This window comes from Schistocerca gregaria, chromosome 7 (assembly GCF_023897955.1).
Source record: "Schistocerca gregaria isolate iqSchGreg1 chromosome 7, iqSchGreg1.2, whole genome shotgun sequence".
NCBI classification, from domain to species: Eukaryota; Metazoa; Arthropoda; class Insecta; order Orthoptera; family Acrididae; genus Schistocerca; species Schistocerca gregaria.
The window spans coordinates 545,096,545-545,116,647 of NC_064926.1; the positions used below are offsets into that span (position 1 = coordinate 545,096,545).

At 41.1% G+C, this 20,103-nt stretch overlaps 1 protein-coding gene across 3 annotated transcripts in view; it reads right to left on the reverse strand.

Moving 5' to 3' along the window:
- LOC126281327 (protein tramtrack, beta isoform-like) overlaps window positions 1-20,103 on the reverse strand; it is a 137,999-nt gene that overhangs the window by 23,198 nt on the left and 94,698 nt on the right. For all 3 annotated transcript variants that reach the window (XM_049980184.1, XM_049980186.1, XM_049980185.1), the window contains exon 10: window positions 8,664-8,899. In XM_049980184.1, the coding sequence (XP_049836141.1) occupies window positions 8,664-8,899 (236 nt within the window). The remainder of the gene's footprint in view (window positions 1-8,663; window positions 8,900-20,103) is intronic.

Consider the following 20,103-nt stretch of genomic DNA (forward strand, 5'->3'; position numbering starts at 1 on the left):
ACTCTTCACGCAGTATCATATCTCCCATTTCGTCTTCATCTACATCCTCTTCCATTATCCTTGTTTTGCTTTTGTTGATGTTCATCTTATATCCTCTTTTCAAGACACTGTCCATTCCGTTCAACTGCTCTTTTACGCATTTACCTGAGGCAAACTTTGTAATTTTGTGACTTCCTTTTCTGTATAATTTCCTGAGTGTGTTTAACAAGTTTAAAAAGGCCTTGAAATCAGTAATGTTTGTCTCACTTGCAATTAAGAGCACCCAGTCTCTGGGATCACCCATGGTAATAGTCCACTTACTCCCACAAGCAGCTCTAAATCTTTTTCTTTCACACTTATGTAAGTTTCCTTTTGGGCACATACTTCATACTTTGTGTATACCTTTCTCCCATAATACAATTAATGTTCAGATTTCATAAAATAAAACCAGTGTTACACAGTACTTGCATGTAAGCATTTTCTCCTTTCTTCGTTTAACCACGAAATTTATTGTCTTTACTTTCTCACTCAAAGCTATTACTGCACACATTTTCTTTGAGACTAATTTCCGTTCTGGACTTTAATTAGCACAACGATTGTTCGAACCACAGCTCACAGAATCGTCCAAATATTTCCTGTAACAATTCTACAATTTCAATGTTGACATCATTCAAATGAATATCCAAGAATTATTAGTAAGACTTTTGTAAGTCATCAAAAAGTAGGTAATTCCGACTGCATGCCACCTTCTTCATATTTCATCTTTGCAAGGACATTGGTAACTGGATTCCCCATTACTATGAAATTCTGGAACCTGCACCAAGACAGATACTATTAGCAAGCATAGACAAAGAAAACACAAAGAAAACTAAATCAGTTTCATCTCCATTGTTAACATTTAGTGTTACCACAGAGGCAACTGCTATTAATTAAGGATTTCAAATGAGTAGCAAATTCGAGTGCAAGTAAATGTGAACAACTGCATCAGAGAAACTATTAATGACAACCAAAATTAGCTTTACAAGTTATTATCATGTTGTGTCATGTTATCTGTTTACCAATGTGCTGTCAACAAAGAATATGCCTGCCACTATTTGCACGGTGTATCAGCAGCTGAAATTTTTGCAGTGTTTCTTTTCATGGATTCTTTCTGTAAAAGAATTTCAGGGCAGGTGTCGACATGATGGATCGGACAGTTCCCTTATTAGTTTCTGAAACTACAATTACCCTTATCTGATTATGGTATTCCAACAGTTGTTAAGGCAAATATGGCACAAGTTATTTCGCCATCAGATGAAGAGGAAGGGAAAGCAAGAAGATGAAAATCAACCAAAGAGCTTCAATCTGCATCAAAGCGAATTTTCATCTTTTAAAAATGTCCACTGTCTTTTGTAACTTGTGCTCATACATAAAACTGTTGAGGAGATGTGTGGTCATGTGTATCCTCACCTATGATGAAGGATACGTATCCGATGAAGGATACTCGCAACATACCAAGTTACAAAAGAAAACATCTGAAGTGAAGGTACAGATATTGCGAAGGGGTGATATTTTTGTGTTTGCTTGTGGCAAGCTACTTCAAGGGATGACACGTCTCTAGCACGGGATGGTAATCACATCATCTTCATGGGGGGAAATCCCTGATCAGACACAGAAATCCATTGATTGCTGCCTGCCTTGAGATGTGCTGACTTCCTAAGCATAGATATACAAACAATGGAAGCTTGTTATCAGAAATGTAAAATGAACTTCGGTTTTCATTGCTATTTTGAATACTGAACTATGGTGTTAACATAAAATGATTATGTATGTATTGGTGCAGCAGATATAAATGCTGTTATCTTAACAGCATTCTCACTAGAGTCTGGCTACAGCTGGCAGCCTCTGTGCTTTTGTGTGTGTGTGTGTGTGGGGGGGTGTCCATTTTTGACAAAGGCCTTGTTGGCCGAAAGTTAACTTTCTGATAGTCTTTTTGTTGTGCCTTTGTGACTCAGCATCTCCACTTTATGGTTAGTAGTAACTATTCTTTTCATAATATTGCTGCAGGATTCTCACTAAGTTATTAGTAGAAGTGGCAATTCTAAGTTTACAGCAATCTCAATAATGTGTATAATCCCCGTTAATTGACAATATACTTTCCCTCAGAACTGTAAAACTGATCAATTATTTGAGTGGTGAAGGTTTTATACAAAAAAAAAAAAAGCATTTTGGAAAGATAAGCAGTGAAATCAAGTTTGTGATGTGCTTTTGTCAGCCAATCATACTTCACATCATGTGATCTCGCCAGCTAAACACAATACACATTCATAGCATAGGGCATGTGAAGTAGTCAGCCAATAGCAACAACTATTTAAGTAGCGGGAACACACAAACAGAGAAAGTTAATGGTTTAAATTAATATACGTACAGTATAGCTAGAGGAAAAGCTAAGTTGTCACGAATAATACTGGTCTTTTTTTAGCATCTTTACCTTTTAAAATATATCAAATGAAAATGTAATGTAAAATTCTAAATAATGGCTTAAATGGCTGGTCTTCTGGGCCCAAAACTTTTCTAAGTGGCTGGTCCTCAAAGTGTTAAGTTTCATATGACCATCAAATGCTCTGTGATTCATCATACATCCTCACACATGACATAATTCATCTTGAGTAAAAGGAAATTTCCTTGAAAGTAACACTTCTCAAAGCAACATTCCCAATATTTTTTTTCCTTCACCTGTTAGAGGTGTAAACAGTTGTGACATCACACTCATACAAGGCCCGTTTGTTGGTTTGTTGTTACAAAGTATTGCATAGTCTTTGTAGTAAATCCTTAGACACATGTTGCTGTCAGCAGACACTTGTGTGCACACTGCATTTTGTATTTGTAAATGGCACTTTTCTTTGCAACTAAAGTTAGTTTTTTTAGGTTATTTCTCTTTTAGTGGGTTATGCAAATTTTTTTGTTAGAATATCAGATCAATTCTTACCAGTCAACATTACAAAAATTTAAGTGAAAATAAAAACAATGAAAAATTCCCAGAATTCTACAATATTCGCATGTTTTGCCAGATGAAAAAATTCCTATGTTTTTCCCGGATTCCTTGGCTGTCCTGGGGCATATACACCCTGTTAATCCATTAATTCAAAAGACTGCAAGGGCATGTAATAAAGTAAAGAAAATCATCATCACACTGAAGGTTACACCTCAAACTCCTGGTACAAAACCTTTGTTCAGGAGATTTTCTATTAGCACCAAAGTCCACTAACAAAGACCCTTTCACTTGGAAGGATGATCCTTATTACATTTGTGGAACTGACAAAAGTTGGAAGATAGATGTTGCATGCAGAAACATTTGTAACTCATCCGAGATTACAATAACATTATTACAAAAGAAGACACCATGTAAACATAACCCAACCTGTACTCAATTCTTTCTTAAAAACAAATAATGTGCAATGTCTGCTCACCTACGTCATATTTTGGTGCAAGAGAGGCTGGGCATAAAAATAATTTCTCTTATGGAAAATTTAAGTATGCTATCAACCAAAACACAACTTTTTACATTATTCAGAAAGTCTTTGAAAATATTTCATGGAAAATTTGATTTATAATGTAGTTTACCAAGTACTGTGTTGGCCTCTATGTATTCCATGAATACCTCTTGTAATTCAAAAGGAAATGGTGGCCATGGAAAGTGTGTACCACATCTAAAATTAATTAACTGAAAGGTATACTATTTTCCATTTTCAAGGTGCCTGGGGTTCACCTATTCTTAATGTGTTCCAGATTGGTTTCGAAGCTTAAGGCTTCATCTTCAGGTGCCGCCAAATAACTGTGAAAACGTGAATGTGTGACAGTCAGGCCACTCAGTATTGGGGATGACTCCCACATAAAACAAAGGAATGGGTGTGCAGGACCAGCAACCACAGCACCCACCTGAACAGTGCGACTGTTCCTAAGGGTCAGCCTAGTTTACAGCCCTAAAAATAACATTTTGTTTTCAAACTGGAACCTATTGTTTTGCTAGGCTGTTTTCTCCAATGCTAACAAAATCCTGAAACTGTAAATTGCCTGGCATAAACAATTACAAACCTTAATAACTTTTTGCAATAAACACAGCAATCAAAAGCCCTTCCTGCAATATATGTGATGGAAGACGTAAAGTTACTATCTCACTATACAGTTGAAGCACTGCTAGTCAATAACCACATAAAGGTGACTGAGAACATTGATAGCTTTTGGACGAATCCTTTAGAGCTAATAGCATACACCTACCTGCAAAGCTACAGTGTTCCAAATGACTACTGCCACCACAACTCAATGAGGGTGAGTACGTGGAAGGAGAAAGTAGGCAGGGAATGAGAAGGAAGGTCAGGGAAGGTTGGCCGACAGCTGTGGCCGATAGCAGGGTGCAATGAGGGTGGCAGTATTTGTGCCACAGAACTGTTTTTGTATCTTTGCACTCAAAGGAGGAGGAGTTATGTGTAAGGATGTGGTTTGTCAGGTATATTAATGAATGATGTGATGGTTTTGGAGTCAGTAAGTAATAGTAGTGTTACTGTGGACAATAGGTGTCTGTCAAAAAGAGCCAAGATTCTTTACATAGAAACACAGCAACCAGCTACAACGATGCATCGAAAATGGTTAAGTTTACAAATTTATGAAAGTTGCTCCTCACCATATAGTGGAGATGCTGAGTAGCAGATAGGAACAACAAAAAGACTTCACAAATAAAGTTTTCGGCCTTCGTCAAAAATAGATATCTCTCTCTCTCTCTCTCTCTCTCTCTCTCTCTCACACACACACACACACACACACACACACATGCGTGCAATCTCAGGCAAATGTGGAACATACAAAAGATGGGCCTATAGTGATTAGTTGGGTTGATGCAAGAGATAGGTTCGGAGGAGAAGTTCTGGGATGGGCCCAAGAATTTTTGAAGGGGTCAAGAGATTAGGCTCGACTTCTAGGATGGGATTACTGTGGCAGGGATTGAAGGTGATAGAATCAGACTGTCAGCAGATATCTTCTGTCAAGTAATCACTGCAGTCATCATGACAGTGGAGCCTTTGTCTGAAGGAAGGATAATCACATCAGGACTGTCTTAAAGAGGGACGCTGATGAAAAACACACACTATTTAAAAAATGCACCAAATCCAAAGTTTTGGACATATGGCAATGAAATTTTGTACCATGCTTTAAATGAAAGTAACACATTTACATATAAAATCCTTTGACTATATATATTCAACTTTTTAATGAAATTTTAAGTTTTATTTTCAAAAAATAATTATGTTCCTTATTCTCAGAAAGTATTCAAGAGATTTCTACGAAAATTTCTCTGTTACATGTCTTTGTATGTTGTTTTTTGGAATAGGTCAAATAGGAAAAATTTTCATATTTTTTAAATTATAATTCCACAAGTACAATTTTAAATTCATGCAAAATTCCAAGCACTTTGCCCCATATCTCAGCTTGCAATAAGAATTTCAAAATTTGCTCTTGAGACAATGTTTATTAGGTTTACATAAACGTGTACAAAATTTCACAATTCAAGCATTCATAGAATCTGAGGAAATGTACATAAACTTTAAAAAACAAACTTTTCAGGAAACTCAATTTAAAGTTCAACCTAACATATTTCCTTATGTCACTTCTTCAGAAGGCACCACATTTGTACTCTGGGTCATCTTTCCCTTCAAGGCTTCTCTTCTGGTTTTTTGTTGTCTGTCTTCTTTTCTTTACCAGGTCTTCAACTGACTTCTCGGCTGCAGACACACACTGTAAATAAATTTTTCTCAGGATGTCCTGAGTAAAATTTCCTATCTTGAAGCCCATTATTTCTTATACCTTCATCCTCCCGACGTTCCGATCATTAACTACAATAACTGCAACATAAGTTGCAATTCTGACAACTGTAGCAGATGCAAATGTGTTTTTAGGGCATCATTTCCATATGAGTGAATTTAGAGACTCATTTGGATTTTGGGTTTTGCCATGAACACACTTTTTGAGAAAAAACCTGGAAGTGGGCTTGACAAGGTCCAGGGTACAATTTGGAAGCCTCTCCATATGTATGTGGGGGTTGTTATCCCTCTGAACTTATAGATATTTACACCAGCTAATGTGGCACAGAAACACTTGAAGAGAGTCTATCATCTTCTTTATGAGTCTGTTGTGTCCACCAATGCCCTTTCCATCTTCCAACTTTTTGCCCTTCAAGTCACTGACAAGTTTCCTCAATCTCGAGCCCATTCTCTTCTGGATGTGACCGATGCATTCAAGTTTCTCAATTGAAAGTTCTCCATGAGGTTTGCTCTCGTTCACAGACTCGAATGTACTGGAGTCACCAACTCCAAGATATTTCACATATCTGACACCACGTTCCTTGACAGATCTCTTAATAATTTGCATATCAGCTCCTTCCATTCCATCACTAGAACCAGAAAATGTTTTGCTGCAGTTATGCCCTTTTACATCTTCTTCACATTCTCCACCAAGTGGACAGTTATGGTAAAATTTGCTCATAACTTGAACATCTAGTACATTCCGTGTCAATACTTATGACACTTGACACACCACACAAAGACGTATGCCCTCTTTTCATGAATTTACAGTCACACAACACAACAAGATCTGTTCTAACATGACCAGAATCGTTCTCATCTAACGGGTCATTGTCTGCAACAGCTTCTATTGTAGCTGCTATCATACTGTCCTCACACACACCAGAAATTATGTTTTCCAGTACACTGTTTATTTGTGTAAATCTCAGACATGGCGCTGGCATAGTCATTATTCCACACAATAAATTTCCCACATCTTTCCAAACTCCAATGCACCTCAATCCATAGGTAAACCTCATATTAGCTCCATAGTACTAGTTTTTACATTCAAAAGTTTTGAATGAGCTATCAGCATCACAGTTTTTGCACAAAATATGCAGATTGGCTGCCAAGCCTACTCCCTTACCATCATCTATAAGCTGAATGCTATCACTACCACACGTCTTACAAACACAAGAAAATTTCACTGCTGCAATCAATAATTCAAGGTCAATTAATCTAAATCCATTTCATCAGTGTAGTATGCACCTTTCACCTCACCAATTTTTCGCTTGGAGCTGCTAGGAGATGAGTTCACATTTTCAGCAGTGTTTTTACTTCGGACTTAGCCTCATTACTGGTTTGCCGTTGGTGGCGGGGAAAAAGAGAGAGAGAGAGAGAGAGAGAGAGAGAGAGAGAGAGAGAGAGAGAGAGAGAGAATTGCTCGTCATAAATGATGCAGCTAGTTTGTTATTGTTTATAATATACAGAACAGAGTCAAAGATGATCTATAAAACCAAATAGTATGTATCACGGCCTTCTACATGTATCCCGCACACGTTTGGTTGAAATACACAGAATCGTTGTTCACTGAGATGGTATCGAAGTGTGCTTCAAGACGTGGGTGTGACAGGGAGGCCATGTCACACTTTTAATTAATTTTCAGGCACTTCGGATGTGATTTCAACATTGAAACTTTGGGAACTTATTGTCCATGAGTTGCCCTAACAAATAAAAAATAAATCGAAAATTGACATTTTTGGTCAATTTCATCAATGTCCACCCTTAAAGTTATGGATGACTGTTACTTACTCCACTGAGAGGTTTGTGACCTTAGGCCACACCTACTCCCAAACCCGCGCAACGTGGTTCATACCAGTAAAAAACACCTAGTTTCAAGATCCGTCTGAAGTATCCACCCACCAGATCCTACTCCTGTCCCATCACAATTGTATCATATCTGATCAGGGGCAGAGTCAACTGCGAAAGCACTCAAACACCAGCACAACTGAAACTTTTGCAGAGCAGTTTCTGAGGGCGCCAACCACCACCCAGATGTTCAACCAAATGAATGGTCACTGCCAAAATGTAATAAAGAGCAGTTAGCCACTTAGTGACAGAACTTGTCGTGAGCACAATTTGCTGCTTCACAGGCTACACCATCTGGATTCGCCCCTCCTCCACCAACAAAAGTTTCCCTGAATTACTTAGATGGCAATTGTCTTTGCCACACACCCATTGCCTTGGCCTCAATCTCCTCTAGTGCTTGCCCCTTACCCACTTTTGCCCTTGTCCGATAACCCTAACTTCACTCATCCTACCATCACGTTGTCCTCTCTGTAGCCACCCTCAATTTCCTTCTCCCATTCCACTCTCCACTTCATTGTGCACTGTGAAGAATATCCCCTGTCTGTAGTCAGAATGAGCTCACCAGTATTACACTATTATCTTCTATGCCTACTGCCTCTTCCTCCCAGTGATTAACCATAGTTTTCGAACGCTCCCTGCCTTTCTCTCCTTGGCCACTCAACTCGCTACAATGCCAGTTCTCCAACCCTTCTTCCTGCTCCCTGGCTCTCTCTACTTGGTCATTCAACTCGCCACAATCCCTCACTTCAGTAGAGCTGCAGTGCTAGCACAATGTACTAAGCCAGAACACTGTAACTGAGCAGCTGCATGTATTCTATTAGTTCTTGAGGAGGATGGTCCTTAAAGTTAGCAACATTCTGTCTTCTTTGTGTGCTCAATAACAACTCAACTACAGCACAAGAAGTTGTTTGTTACTTTCTCCTTCCATTATTTTTTAATGGTTGATTTGGTTACCTCTGACAAATCTCAGCATAAACTACAATTTGTAGCATGTCGCTGGCTTACCTTCACTAAGTGCATCGCCTCCATTGCCTTTGGATTCTTGCGTGAGAACATAGTCAAATCTTGCTTTAATGTCTTGCGCAACCTGGCTTCTTTAGGACTGTAATAGTAGCCAGGATACTTCCGTTTATGTTCCTCATCAGCTGCCCTTGAAGCTGCATAGTAAGTCTCTTTTCTTTCTGCCGACAGATTCTTCCACATTGCTCCTAAGCGCACAGATATTTCTTTATTGCTCTCCGCTGAAAATTGAGAATGGTTGTTAAACTTTATCTGGAATAAGATACTCACTTTTGTGCAGCACACAAAGTATGAGAGAGAATTAAAAATAACTAACAGATTATCTTTACTTGTTGTAATTACAAACTTTCATTACATCTAAAACAATGAAAAGCTTTTACAAAAAAACAACATACTTCGCATAACATTAGTTCATTTGTGTTTCCACTGCAAAAGCTTTGTTTAATGTAGACAACAATGTGCATGTACTTAATTGAATAAAATACTTTAGACTGAAATACCGATAATTATGGAAAGGGTAGTTTGCAACGCACCATAAAGATGACATGTTGAATTGCAGACAGGTGCAACGAAATCAGTCTTTTCACTGTGACTGTCTGCAACTCAACAGGTCATGTTTACGGTGAGTGACAATATATCCTTTTCGTTGTTGCAGCCTGGACGTTCCATTATTTGCTACAATTTAGATTGAAAATTTTCAGGGAAAAAATTTGGGATTTTCACTCTGCAGCGGAATATGTGCTGATATGAAATTTCCTGGAATATTAAAACTGTGTGCCGATCTGATGCTCTAACTCAGGACCTTTGCTTCTCGCAGGCAATTTCTCTACTGACTGAGCTACCCAACATGACTCACAATCCATCCTCACACCTTTATTTCCACCACTACTTCTCCAAACTTCGCAAACTTCTGGAAACAACTGCCAGACTGTGGCTAAGCCATGTCTCCACAATATACTTTTTTCCAGGGGTGCTACTCTTGCTAGGTTTGCAGGAGAGCTACTGTGAAGTCTGAAAGGTAGAAGATAAGGTACTGATGGATGTATTAAGCTGTGAGGATGGGTCACGTGTCGTGCTTGAGTAGCTGTAGGTAGAGCACTTGTCTGCGAAAGGAAAAGGTCCTGAGTTTGAGTCTCGGTCTGGCACAAAGTTTTAAGCTGCCACGATGTTTTGGCAGTCACTGCTAACTTATGCACTATAAACACCCAAGCTCAATTTTCAATATATGACTATTCCCGCATTATAAATGACTTGCTCAGTGCATTTCACTTACATTCATTTCGCTAAGTTTGTCGAAACTGCAGATGGTTGTCTATTTGTTGTGCATTATCACAAGACAGACGAACTTTGTTGGCAGTTTGACGAAGGACTTTTGCAACTTGTTTGTTATACTGATTTTATTACAATGTGAGCAACTAGCTACACAAATGTAACACGTTGATGCGTCTGTAATAAAACTCGGATGAAACAATTTAAGTTCAATGCCATGTATAGAAATATATTATTTGACTTTCATAGTCAACATTCCATTAAAATCATTTTTTACAAATGTAAATAGCACGGGGGCCAATGTATGAGGACTGGTTGGTTGGTTTCAAGGGGGGAGGGGGGGGACCAAACTGCTTGGTCCTTGGACCCTTGTTCCCAATTAAAACAATTCCATAAGGAAAAGAATAAAACAAACAAGACATACAGCACATCGGGAGAAAGGAAAAACCACCAGAATGACAGAAGGGCAGCAAACACTGTAATGGACAAAACAGGACAAGAAAACCAGAGAGATACAAGAAACAGGTAGAAGGGATTAAAAAAAGAGAGCAGACGGCCATGGCTGGCTGATCACAAGAATAAAAACTATAAGCCAGCCACTCTGCAACACATTAAAACCTCCAGCCTAAAGGCACTAGGCCACCGAACACAGAGGGACATGCGCTAAAGCTTGGATAGAATGATTCAAAAAACCACCCTCACATATAAAACATAAAACTAAAATCAGCCTATGCGGTGTAGTCAGCTAAAATTAATGGTAACAAGCCCGGTAACCAAAGACTGTCGCAGCGTAGCCAAAGCAAGGCAGCACAACAGAACTGTCAACCAAGCGCCACACTGACATTGATGGAGGGGGGGGGGGGGGGGGGTGTCGTCACGAAGCAGCAAATAGCCATGGGTAACCCAATCACCCAAGTGTGGCCAATACAGAGCCGGCAGAGAACTACAGAGTCCGGGCGAGACACCTGCATGGATGACTTCCACACATTCATAGTCTCCTTAATGGTATACAATTTTTTGTACAGCCTGAGGTTATGCCATTCAATCTCCCAAAGCCGAAAACCCTTGCAGTGTAATGCTGAACACAGGTCAGTTTGGGTTGGGTTGGGTTGTTTGGGGGAAGAGACCGAACAGTGAGGTCATTGGTCTCATCAGTTTAGGGAAGGAAGTCGGACGTGCCCTTTCAAAGGAACCATCCCGGCATTTGCCTGGAGCGATTTAGGGAAATCACATAAAACCTAAATCAGGATGGCCGGATGTGGGATTGAACTGTTGTCCTCCCGAATGCAAGCCCAGTGGCAGGTCAGTTTTCAATCTCCAAAAGCAGTTCGCGCATAGCCTGTTTGTCAGCCTGTTAGCAAGCTCATTGCCTGGAATTCCGGCGTATCCTGGGGTCCAGACAAACACCACAGAACGACTGGATCGTTCCAAGGCACAGACCGACTCCCAGATGGTCGCAACCGAGGATGGCGAGGTTAGTACTGGTCGATAGGTTGTAGGCTGCTGAAGAAGTCACTACAGATAAGAAACGACTTGCCAGTGGATGAACAGATGTACTCAAGTGCACGAGATATAACCACCAGCTCTGCAATGAAAACCCTGCAGCCATCTGGCAAGGAGTGCTGTTCAATATGGCTGCTGTGAACACAGGCGAAGTCAACGTGACCATAAGTCATCAAGCCGTCAGTATAAACAACTTCAGAGCCCCAGGCCATGTCAAGAATTGAGAGGAGGTGACAGCAGAGAACTGCAGGAGGAACTGAGTCCTTAGGGCAATGTGACAGGTCCGGACGAAGCTGCAGCCTAGGTATACACCATGGAGGTGTATGTGAATGGACCCAGAAGGAATATAGTTCACACAGAAGGGATTGGTTGCGAATTACAATCATTATGCCCTGACCTGGGCCGCCAATGTGGGAAATGAACGCCATGGCTGGAAAAAGGAGACGGTAATTGGGATGTTCAGGAGAGCTACGGACACGTGTGACGTAGCTGGCGAGCAGTTGTGCATGCCTGATCTCAATGGAGGGACCCCAGCCTCCAGCAGTACACTGGCACCAGACTCATCCTAAAATCTCCCGTTGCTAGTCGAACTCCACAGGGATGCACTGGGTCTAGCAAATGCAATGCTGAGGGTGCCTCTGAAACATAAACCAAACTCTCATACTCAAGGCAGGAATGAACAAGTGCTCTGAAGAGTTGCAGCAGTCTAGAGAGATCTGTACCCCAGTTGGTGGTGCTCAGGCAGCGGAGGACATTGAGGTGCTGCCAGCACTTCTGCTTAAACTGGCGAAGGTGAGGAAGACAAGTCAATCGGACGTCAAAAACCAGTCCTAAGAATCAATGTGTCTCCACTATAGTGAGTGGATCATCATCAAGGTAAAGTTCTAAGTCTGGATGAATGGTACGATGCTGATAGAAGTGCATGACACACAACTTCATGGCTGAAAACTGGAAGGCATGGGCTAGAGCCCATGACTGCGCCTTGTTGATGGCTCCCTGTAGGTGCCACTCAGCAACACCAGTACTGGAGGAGCAGTACAAGTCGTCTGTATACAGAGAAGGTGAGACAGACGGCGCTACAGCTTATGCTATACCATTAATGGCCACTAAATATAGAGATACACTCATTACACAGCCCTATGAACCCCATTTCCTGTATATGGGGGAACTATGAGAGGCACCAACTTGGACACAGAAAGTATGTGACAGGAAATTTTGGATAAAAATCTGGAGCAGGCTCCCAAGCCCCCACTCATATAATGTAGCAAGGATATGATGTCCCCAGGTCATGTCGAAAGCTTTTCATAAATAAAAACAGGCAACTTGGTGTTGGCCTCTGGAAAAGGCTGTTCGGATGGCAGTCTTGAGGGACACTAGATTATCAGCAGTAGAGCAACCCTGGTGGAAACTGTCCTGGTATGGAGCCAGTAGGCCATGTGACTCCAGGAGGCAACACATCTGCCGACTCACCGTACATTCTAGCAGCTTACAAAGAACATTGGTTAGGCTCATGGGCCAAAAGCTATCCACATCAAACAGATTTATACCAGGTTTGAGCACTGGACAATAGTGCTCTCCTCCCATTGCGACGGGAATACACCATCATACACCATCACTCCAGATGCAGTTGAAGATGACAAGGGTATGTCGCTGGTAGTCCGACAAGAGATGTTTAATCATCTGAGGTGAATCCGATCTGGCCCAGGAACTGTATCGGGACAACAAACAAGGGTGCTGAGGAGCTCCCACTCTGTAAATGGCATCTGGGTAGGTGTCCAGGGGAATGATATCGGGGAGTGACAGGGAGGTGTTCACTACCACACAAGTCATTTTGGGCTCTCCAGCGGACAGATGGGAGAAGTCCTGGGCTCCAAAGTGATGAATCAATGGCCAAGTAAGTACCATGAGCCATGATGAATTGTGCAAGGGGAGGGGGGGGGTATTTAAGAGGCAGAGGTCAGGTGAGAGAGAGTGGGGGGGGGGGGGGTATTTAAGAGGCAGAGGTCAGATGAGAGAGTAAATTTTCAGCATCTCTACCAGCCAGTAAACATGGTGCCACCACACAAGGGGTTATGGATGTTAAAATCTCCCAAAAGTGCACCATCTGGAGGAAGATATAGGCTGCAGACGGTTATTTGTTGTGTCGTCCTTTTCCTGACAGCCACAGCTTCAAGAGGAGTTTGAAGGGACACAGGTTTACTACATACTGAGTTCAGCACACAGACACAAACTCCACCTGACACTATTATATTCACTGTGGTTCTTGTAATATCCCCTATAGCCGTGGAGGGCAGGGGTCCACATTGTCTAGAAGGAGGTTTCCTGGAGAGCAACGCAGAAAGCAGATGTTAAGCTTAACAGTTGTGATAGCTCAGCCAGTTGGTGGAAAAAACCGCTGCAATTCCACTGGAGGATGATGTCGTTATGAAGCTGGGAAGGCATAAAGCAATAAATGAGGCAGTTCCCGCCTCAAGGTCACCTGCTGCCACTGGCTAAGTATCTGAGCATTTTATATCCATTGTGTCTGAGGGTCCGATGAGATCTAGGTCCTCAGCGGACGCCAGAATCTACAGCTCATCCTCAGATGCAGTGCTTGTAGGTAGCGGTGGTGTGGGTCCCACCACAATTTCCATGTTCTTGGTGTGTCTTCTTTTTAGATTTCTCTCGTTGCTCCTTGGGTTTCTCTAGCTGGATGGGCTTCACTGATCCAGTTTCCAGGACTGAGCAGGATCTTGAAGTCCTTCGACTAGCTGCTTTTGGGCACTTCAGCCACTGGTCGGTGTCCTCTTACCCACTGGTAGGAACTTCGCTTCTCCAGCTGAGAAGTGGGGACAGATGTCCCCAATGGTTGGTGGTGGGGAGAACTGCTCCCGAAGTAGGTGGTGCGGCAGCAACAAGGATAGGAATTGCCTCCACCATCAAGGTGGCGGGTGTAGTCTTGTGGGCCTGATGACCAACTGTCAATGGCGGAATGGATGAGGCTGGAACCATTGTTGTAGCAGCGGCATAAGACAATGTCATGCGCACAGGATGTAGTGTTTCAAATTTCCTCTTAGCCTCAGTGTAGGTCAGTCGGTCCAGGGTCTTGTGTTCCGTAATTTTCTATTCTTTCTGTAGAATCCTGTAGTGTGGTGAGCAAGGGGAATGTTGCTCGCTGCAGTTGACACAGATGGGAGGCAGGACACACATGAAGTATTGGGATTTGATGGTCGTCCAGAGTAGACATATGATGTGGATGTACAGTGGGAAGACATATGCCTGAACTTCCAGCACTTAACGCACCGATCGGAGGAGGGAAATATGGCTTTAAATCACAGTGGTGTACCATCACCTTCACCTTCTCGAGTAATGTGTCACCCTCAAAGGCCAAGATGAAAGCCTTGGTGGCAACCTGATTATTCCTCAGACCCCGATGGATGCACCAGACAAAATGAACATCTCGTCGTCCTAAACTGGTGCGCAGCTCGTCATCTAATTGCTAAAGAAGGTTCCAGTGGAATATAATGCCTGAACGATATTTAAGCTCTTATGGGACATGATGGAAACAGAAACATCCGCCAGCTTGTCACAGGCAAGTAATGCCTGCGATAGGTCAGAGGATGCTGTTTTGATCAAGACTGACCAAGATCACAATTTGGACAATCCCTCCACCTACCCAAACTTGTCCTCTAAGTGCTCCACAAAAAACTGAGGCTTCATCGACATGAAGGATTTCCCATCAGCTCTCGTACATATGAGGTACAGGGGCGAATAAGGTTTGATGCCATTATTACCCTGATGTTTCTCCCATGCTGTGGCCAGTGATTTGGTAACATCCTTCTGTGTATTAAATTGAGACCTTGAGTCCTTAGAGACTGCTGGTGTTTGACCACCAGCAAGTGATGACATTGTATGCTTCATGGCATGCCATCCGCTCTGCTGCCACCCACACAGACCAGGGGTCCTCCCCATGGGTGCCACCCAGTGTCAGCAAAGGCCACCTGGCATGATGACCATTGCCGGGCGTCCCCATGCCACAGGGAGATGGGCATCTACTCATTGGCATAAGTGGGGAATTAACGGCGCAGGCATCAGCAGAGCGATCCCTGCGTAGTCTGGGGGCTACAGCCAATAGGGTACATGGCGATCCCGTCACAACGGACCGGCTACTGTGCCGGATACGACATGTAAAGAAGTCCACGATCATTGTCGGCACAGAAAACGACACCGCAAAAATCCCCGATGATGAAGTATGCTACAGATCTCAGTGCACAATGGACATGATTCACTATGTACAGCACCCTTCCCCAATTTTCTCGCTCTTCGGGAGAATTTGGAAGAATGGAGGTTGAACCCTACAGGGGACCATCACAGAAGGCCAAAAAGTTTGAGACTACTTTTAGTCACCTCTTACAACAGGCAGGAATACCTCGGGCCTATTCTAACCCCCAGACCTGTAGGGGAATGTATGAAGAGTAAGGCACTTGAAATACCTCAGAGGCTCATTAAAAATATTGTCAATCTCCCTCAGAAACTCAAGATATTGAAAATCTCTTTTAACCTCAATGAATAGCGAACATGGCTTCACAAAACAACAGCCAATGTGTTTTATGAACTTATTAATAAGAAAACAAGGACGCTCCAGCACAGTAGTTTGGAGGACAGAGGTTGCAACCATGTAGATTGCCACTGAAGCAGCTGTTAACAATAATACAAAAATCCCCATATTTTAACTTTGTAATCCCTTGTCAGACTAACGAAAGACTCATATTGAATTAGTCTGATGCAAATCTGTTATTCTGGTACAATAAAATATAACATTTTCATTTAAAAAAGTAGAAGACTTTATTTCATTGATTGATGAAGTTGTAAAACTGCATTGGTTTTTATTTCATGAGCCCTTGTCACTATTTACATAAGTGAAGAGAGATTACAAATGCCATTTAACCCAAACATTTCATACAAATACAGATTTAAGAAAGAATTGTGGAGACATTTGGTTTTAGTAGTATTATATTACCGATTATTACAATTTCTCTAAAACTAGGAGGGAATATTAGTAATGAGTTTCACTAATGTCATCCATGCGTAAAAATGGATGTGTGTGTGTGTGTGTGTGTGTTTTCCACATCTCCTAAACCACTGGACCGATTTCAACAATACCCCTTCCTATCAGGCAACAGTCGCTGTGGGTGTTAATAACCACATGCCTATCATAGTTCAGGAGAATGATATCATAAGCAATGAGATGTGTGAAAAATGTTGCACCATGCATGAAGTTTTAACGCATTTATTCTTTACTCCTAAGACATTTCTACAGTCGAAATCACTTAAGGAAATCCCTGACACCAGCAGCACTTTTCACAGCTGTAGGTAAAAACACTTACTGTCTATAGATGTATGAAGAGGCGTTACCATAGAAATGTTCACATTGTAGACATGTGAAGCAGCTACTCCAAGAGTACAGAGACTGTCCAGGAGTAATGACATATCTAAATTTCATTTTGTGACAACATGTGGTATGTCTCACATAAGAAGGAGAAATTTCTATCGCTACATGTAGGAATTTGACATGGCAGGATTGTGGCTTATTGAGACAGGTTTATTGTTGCATTATACTGTTGGCTACATCAGTCAGGACCCTGCGGCTGTCGCGCTAATGTGAATTGAGATGCCAAGCAAGTAGCACATGAGAAGACAGAGGTGTTGTGAACTTGGCCACATAGCATTGTTCAGCCGCGTACCTGGAGTCAAGGAATGTGCCTGTTTGTAGGAAGATGAGTCTCCACACCAACAGTGTGACACAGTCTGGAGCATCACGAACCGTCTTCACAATGTCCACTGTCAAGGCTTACACTAACATAACAGCAAAGAGAGGCATCTTGACATTGGTGTGCCACAAATGTAACAGAAGCAACAGCTGATCATAAACTATAGACTTTATACCACATGTGGTCTTACTGTGACATCATTAGTGTCTATTGTGTGACTGTAGGCAGTATTTTCATTTCAACAGCTTGCTGTAATTGAATTTCTTCTTAAATAGAAAAATGTGGTGCTCAAATTCACTTCAGACACTTCAACATGCCTATGGGGATATCTGCATTTTTGAAGCTCTGCCATGCATTGTGCGATTAACGCCATGGGAAGATCATCCTGCAACAGGATAAAACACCTCATCACAATTCTTGTGCCACTGCAGGGAAGGTCAAAAAATTTGTACAAGAAACTCTTCCACGTCCTCTGACTACCACCTTTCCAGTTCTTTTCAGGAAGAGATTCAAGGTCAATTCTATGAGACAGAACTGACGGCAAAAATGTGTGCAAGGAAATGGAAGTTATGTTGAAAAGCGACAGAGTATGTAGATCAAGATTATGTACTTTGTTTGTCTAAAAAGAAAGATTAAAAATTTGTTGCTCATTACTTTCTACAGCCATCACATGTCACAAAGAAATTAAAAGAGAGCCTCTTCAACAAAAAACAAATACAAGATGCTAAAAATGAGAAGCAGTGGAATAAAATCAGTTACAAGAAGTTTAATGAGGGCAGTGCCCTAGCACTGTTAGCTGATAAAGGTTCAGCAGTTGTGATTACAGACAAAAGTGAGAACATAAATAAGACACTCAATTTCTTTCAAAATGATACTGGAAATCTCACATTGTCCCACATTAATCTGATGCAGCAGTCAAACACAAGGTTTTTTATTTACAAGGCAACAACATCAAAAATTAACAACAATGAGTCCAACAGTTCCAAAGTTATGGGCCCCACCAAAAATCCATAAAATTAATTTTGCTGTCACACCCACTGTTAATTCAATGGATCATCTAGGTTACAAAGCTATGAAAAAGCTGCAATCAGTTTTACAAAACCAATACAAATTTCAAACTGCTTAATCAGTAAAAAACAGTTACCAAGCAATTCAAGACATCAAAGAACTTCGGGTCCCAGTCAATGCTAAACTTATTTCTCTAGATATAGTAAACTTAGACAGCACCACACCCATCACAGAACCTGTAGATATCATTAAATATAATTTATTAAAATACCGACAATGTCTACATATGAAACAGCTAAACTAAAAGAGTTACTAGATCTTGTTCTTGCCCATATTCACATTCAATCGCAAAATGTACAAAAGAATGTTGGTCTAGCAATGGAAAGGCCACTCAATGGGATCATTGCAGAAATTTTCATTAACCACCTTGAAAATAAAATTTTGTACAACAATGTCAATATCACTTAGAAAATTTTGCCCTACCACAGATATGCAGATGACATACTCATAGTATATGAGAAACAGAAACTTTGTTAAACAGATTCAATAGTTTGCACAAAAACATTCAAATAGAGAACAAAATAATTTTTTTAGATATGACAATAACTGACACAAACAAGATACTTAACATCGGTGTACACAGAAAACCGACAAACACAAGACACATCATTGAGAAGTCATATATGCCCCAACTCACATAAACAAGCTGCATTCAAAACTCTCTTTAACACGGGACAGAAATTCCCACTAGTGCTGCCAACTATGAGACTGAAATAAACACAAATATAATGGCACATAGCAATGGTTAGCATGAACAAGAAACCGGTGCACTTTCACCCCAGATAATTGAAAGCTAAAGCAAACCAATTGACACTGTCACAGCACACAACATACAGAAACCTAAGTATGTAGCTACTCTATTTACTCGAATCTAAGCAGCACTTTTTTTCCTGTTTTTGTAATCCAAAAAACTGCCTGCGGCTTAGAATCGAGTGCAAAGTAAGTGGAAGTTCTGAAAAATGTTGGTAGGTGCCGCCACAACTAACTTCTGCTGTCGAATATATAGCGGTACACAGGCTTGCTTTGCTGGCACAAAGATAAATACTGGCACCAAAACCTCTGCGTCAGTAAATAAATTTAAAAAAAAGTGGAAGACGAGCTTTTTTCCTCTGCCCCAAGTTTCGACCACCGCATTTTCATACATTATCCAACGAAGTAAATACAAATTCCGTATTGTTCATCTTCGAATGTAGCAGCATTTCAATGTACTACAAAAATCCGACTGGCAAGAATGTTTGGGTTTTTTGTCAATATGGCAAACTCTACATTCTGAATTTTTTCCTACCTGTGAGAAGAGATGGTTGCTAATAGGAACTTTTATGAATTGTGAATTCCATGCAGTATTCTCCTCACCATAAGAATAATACGAATATAAACATTTTGCCTTGTATTCTTTCGTGTTTGCTGCTATCTCATTTACATCCTGTCTGCCTAATAAACTACAAAACTAGAGTGAGACAACAGCAAACGCGGAAGAATATACATATCATGTTATGTTTATATTCGTATTATTCTTATGCCTAATAGTGATACAGTCAGAAATGAAGCACGGCAATTGACTAGATATTTAAATGTAATGTACTAAAGAGGCGTCTGCAAAGATTTTCAAACGGAGAAAATTTTTCGCTAAACTCTCATTCAGTACATCTTCTATAATGCACAGTCTACTATTTGGTTCTTGCTGATCCTTATCAAAGAAAGCAGCAGTGTAACAACAAATAGCAGTCTCTTGCCATTGTTTCACTAATGAGACAATTCCTCTTCCCCCCCCCTCCCCCAATTGTAAGCAGCGGTAGTGCGCACAAAAGCAAGCCATGCCGCGAGCGGCGACAGGA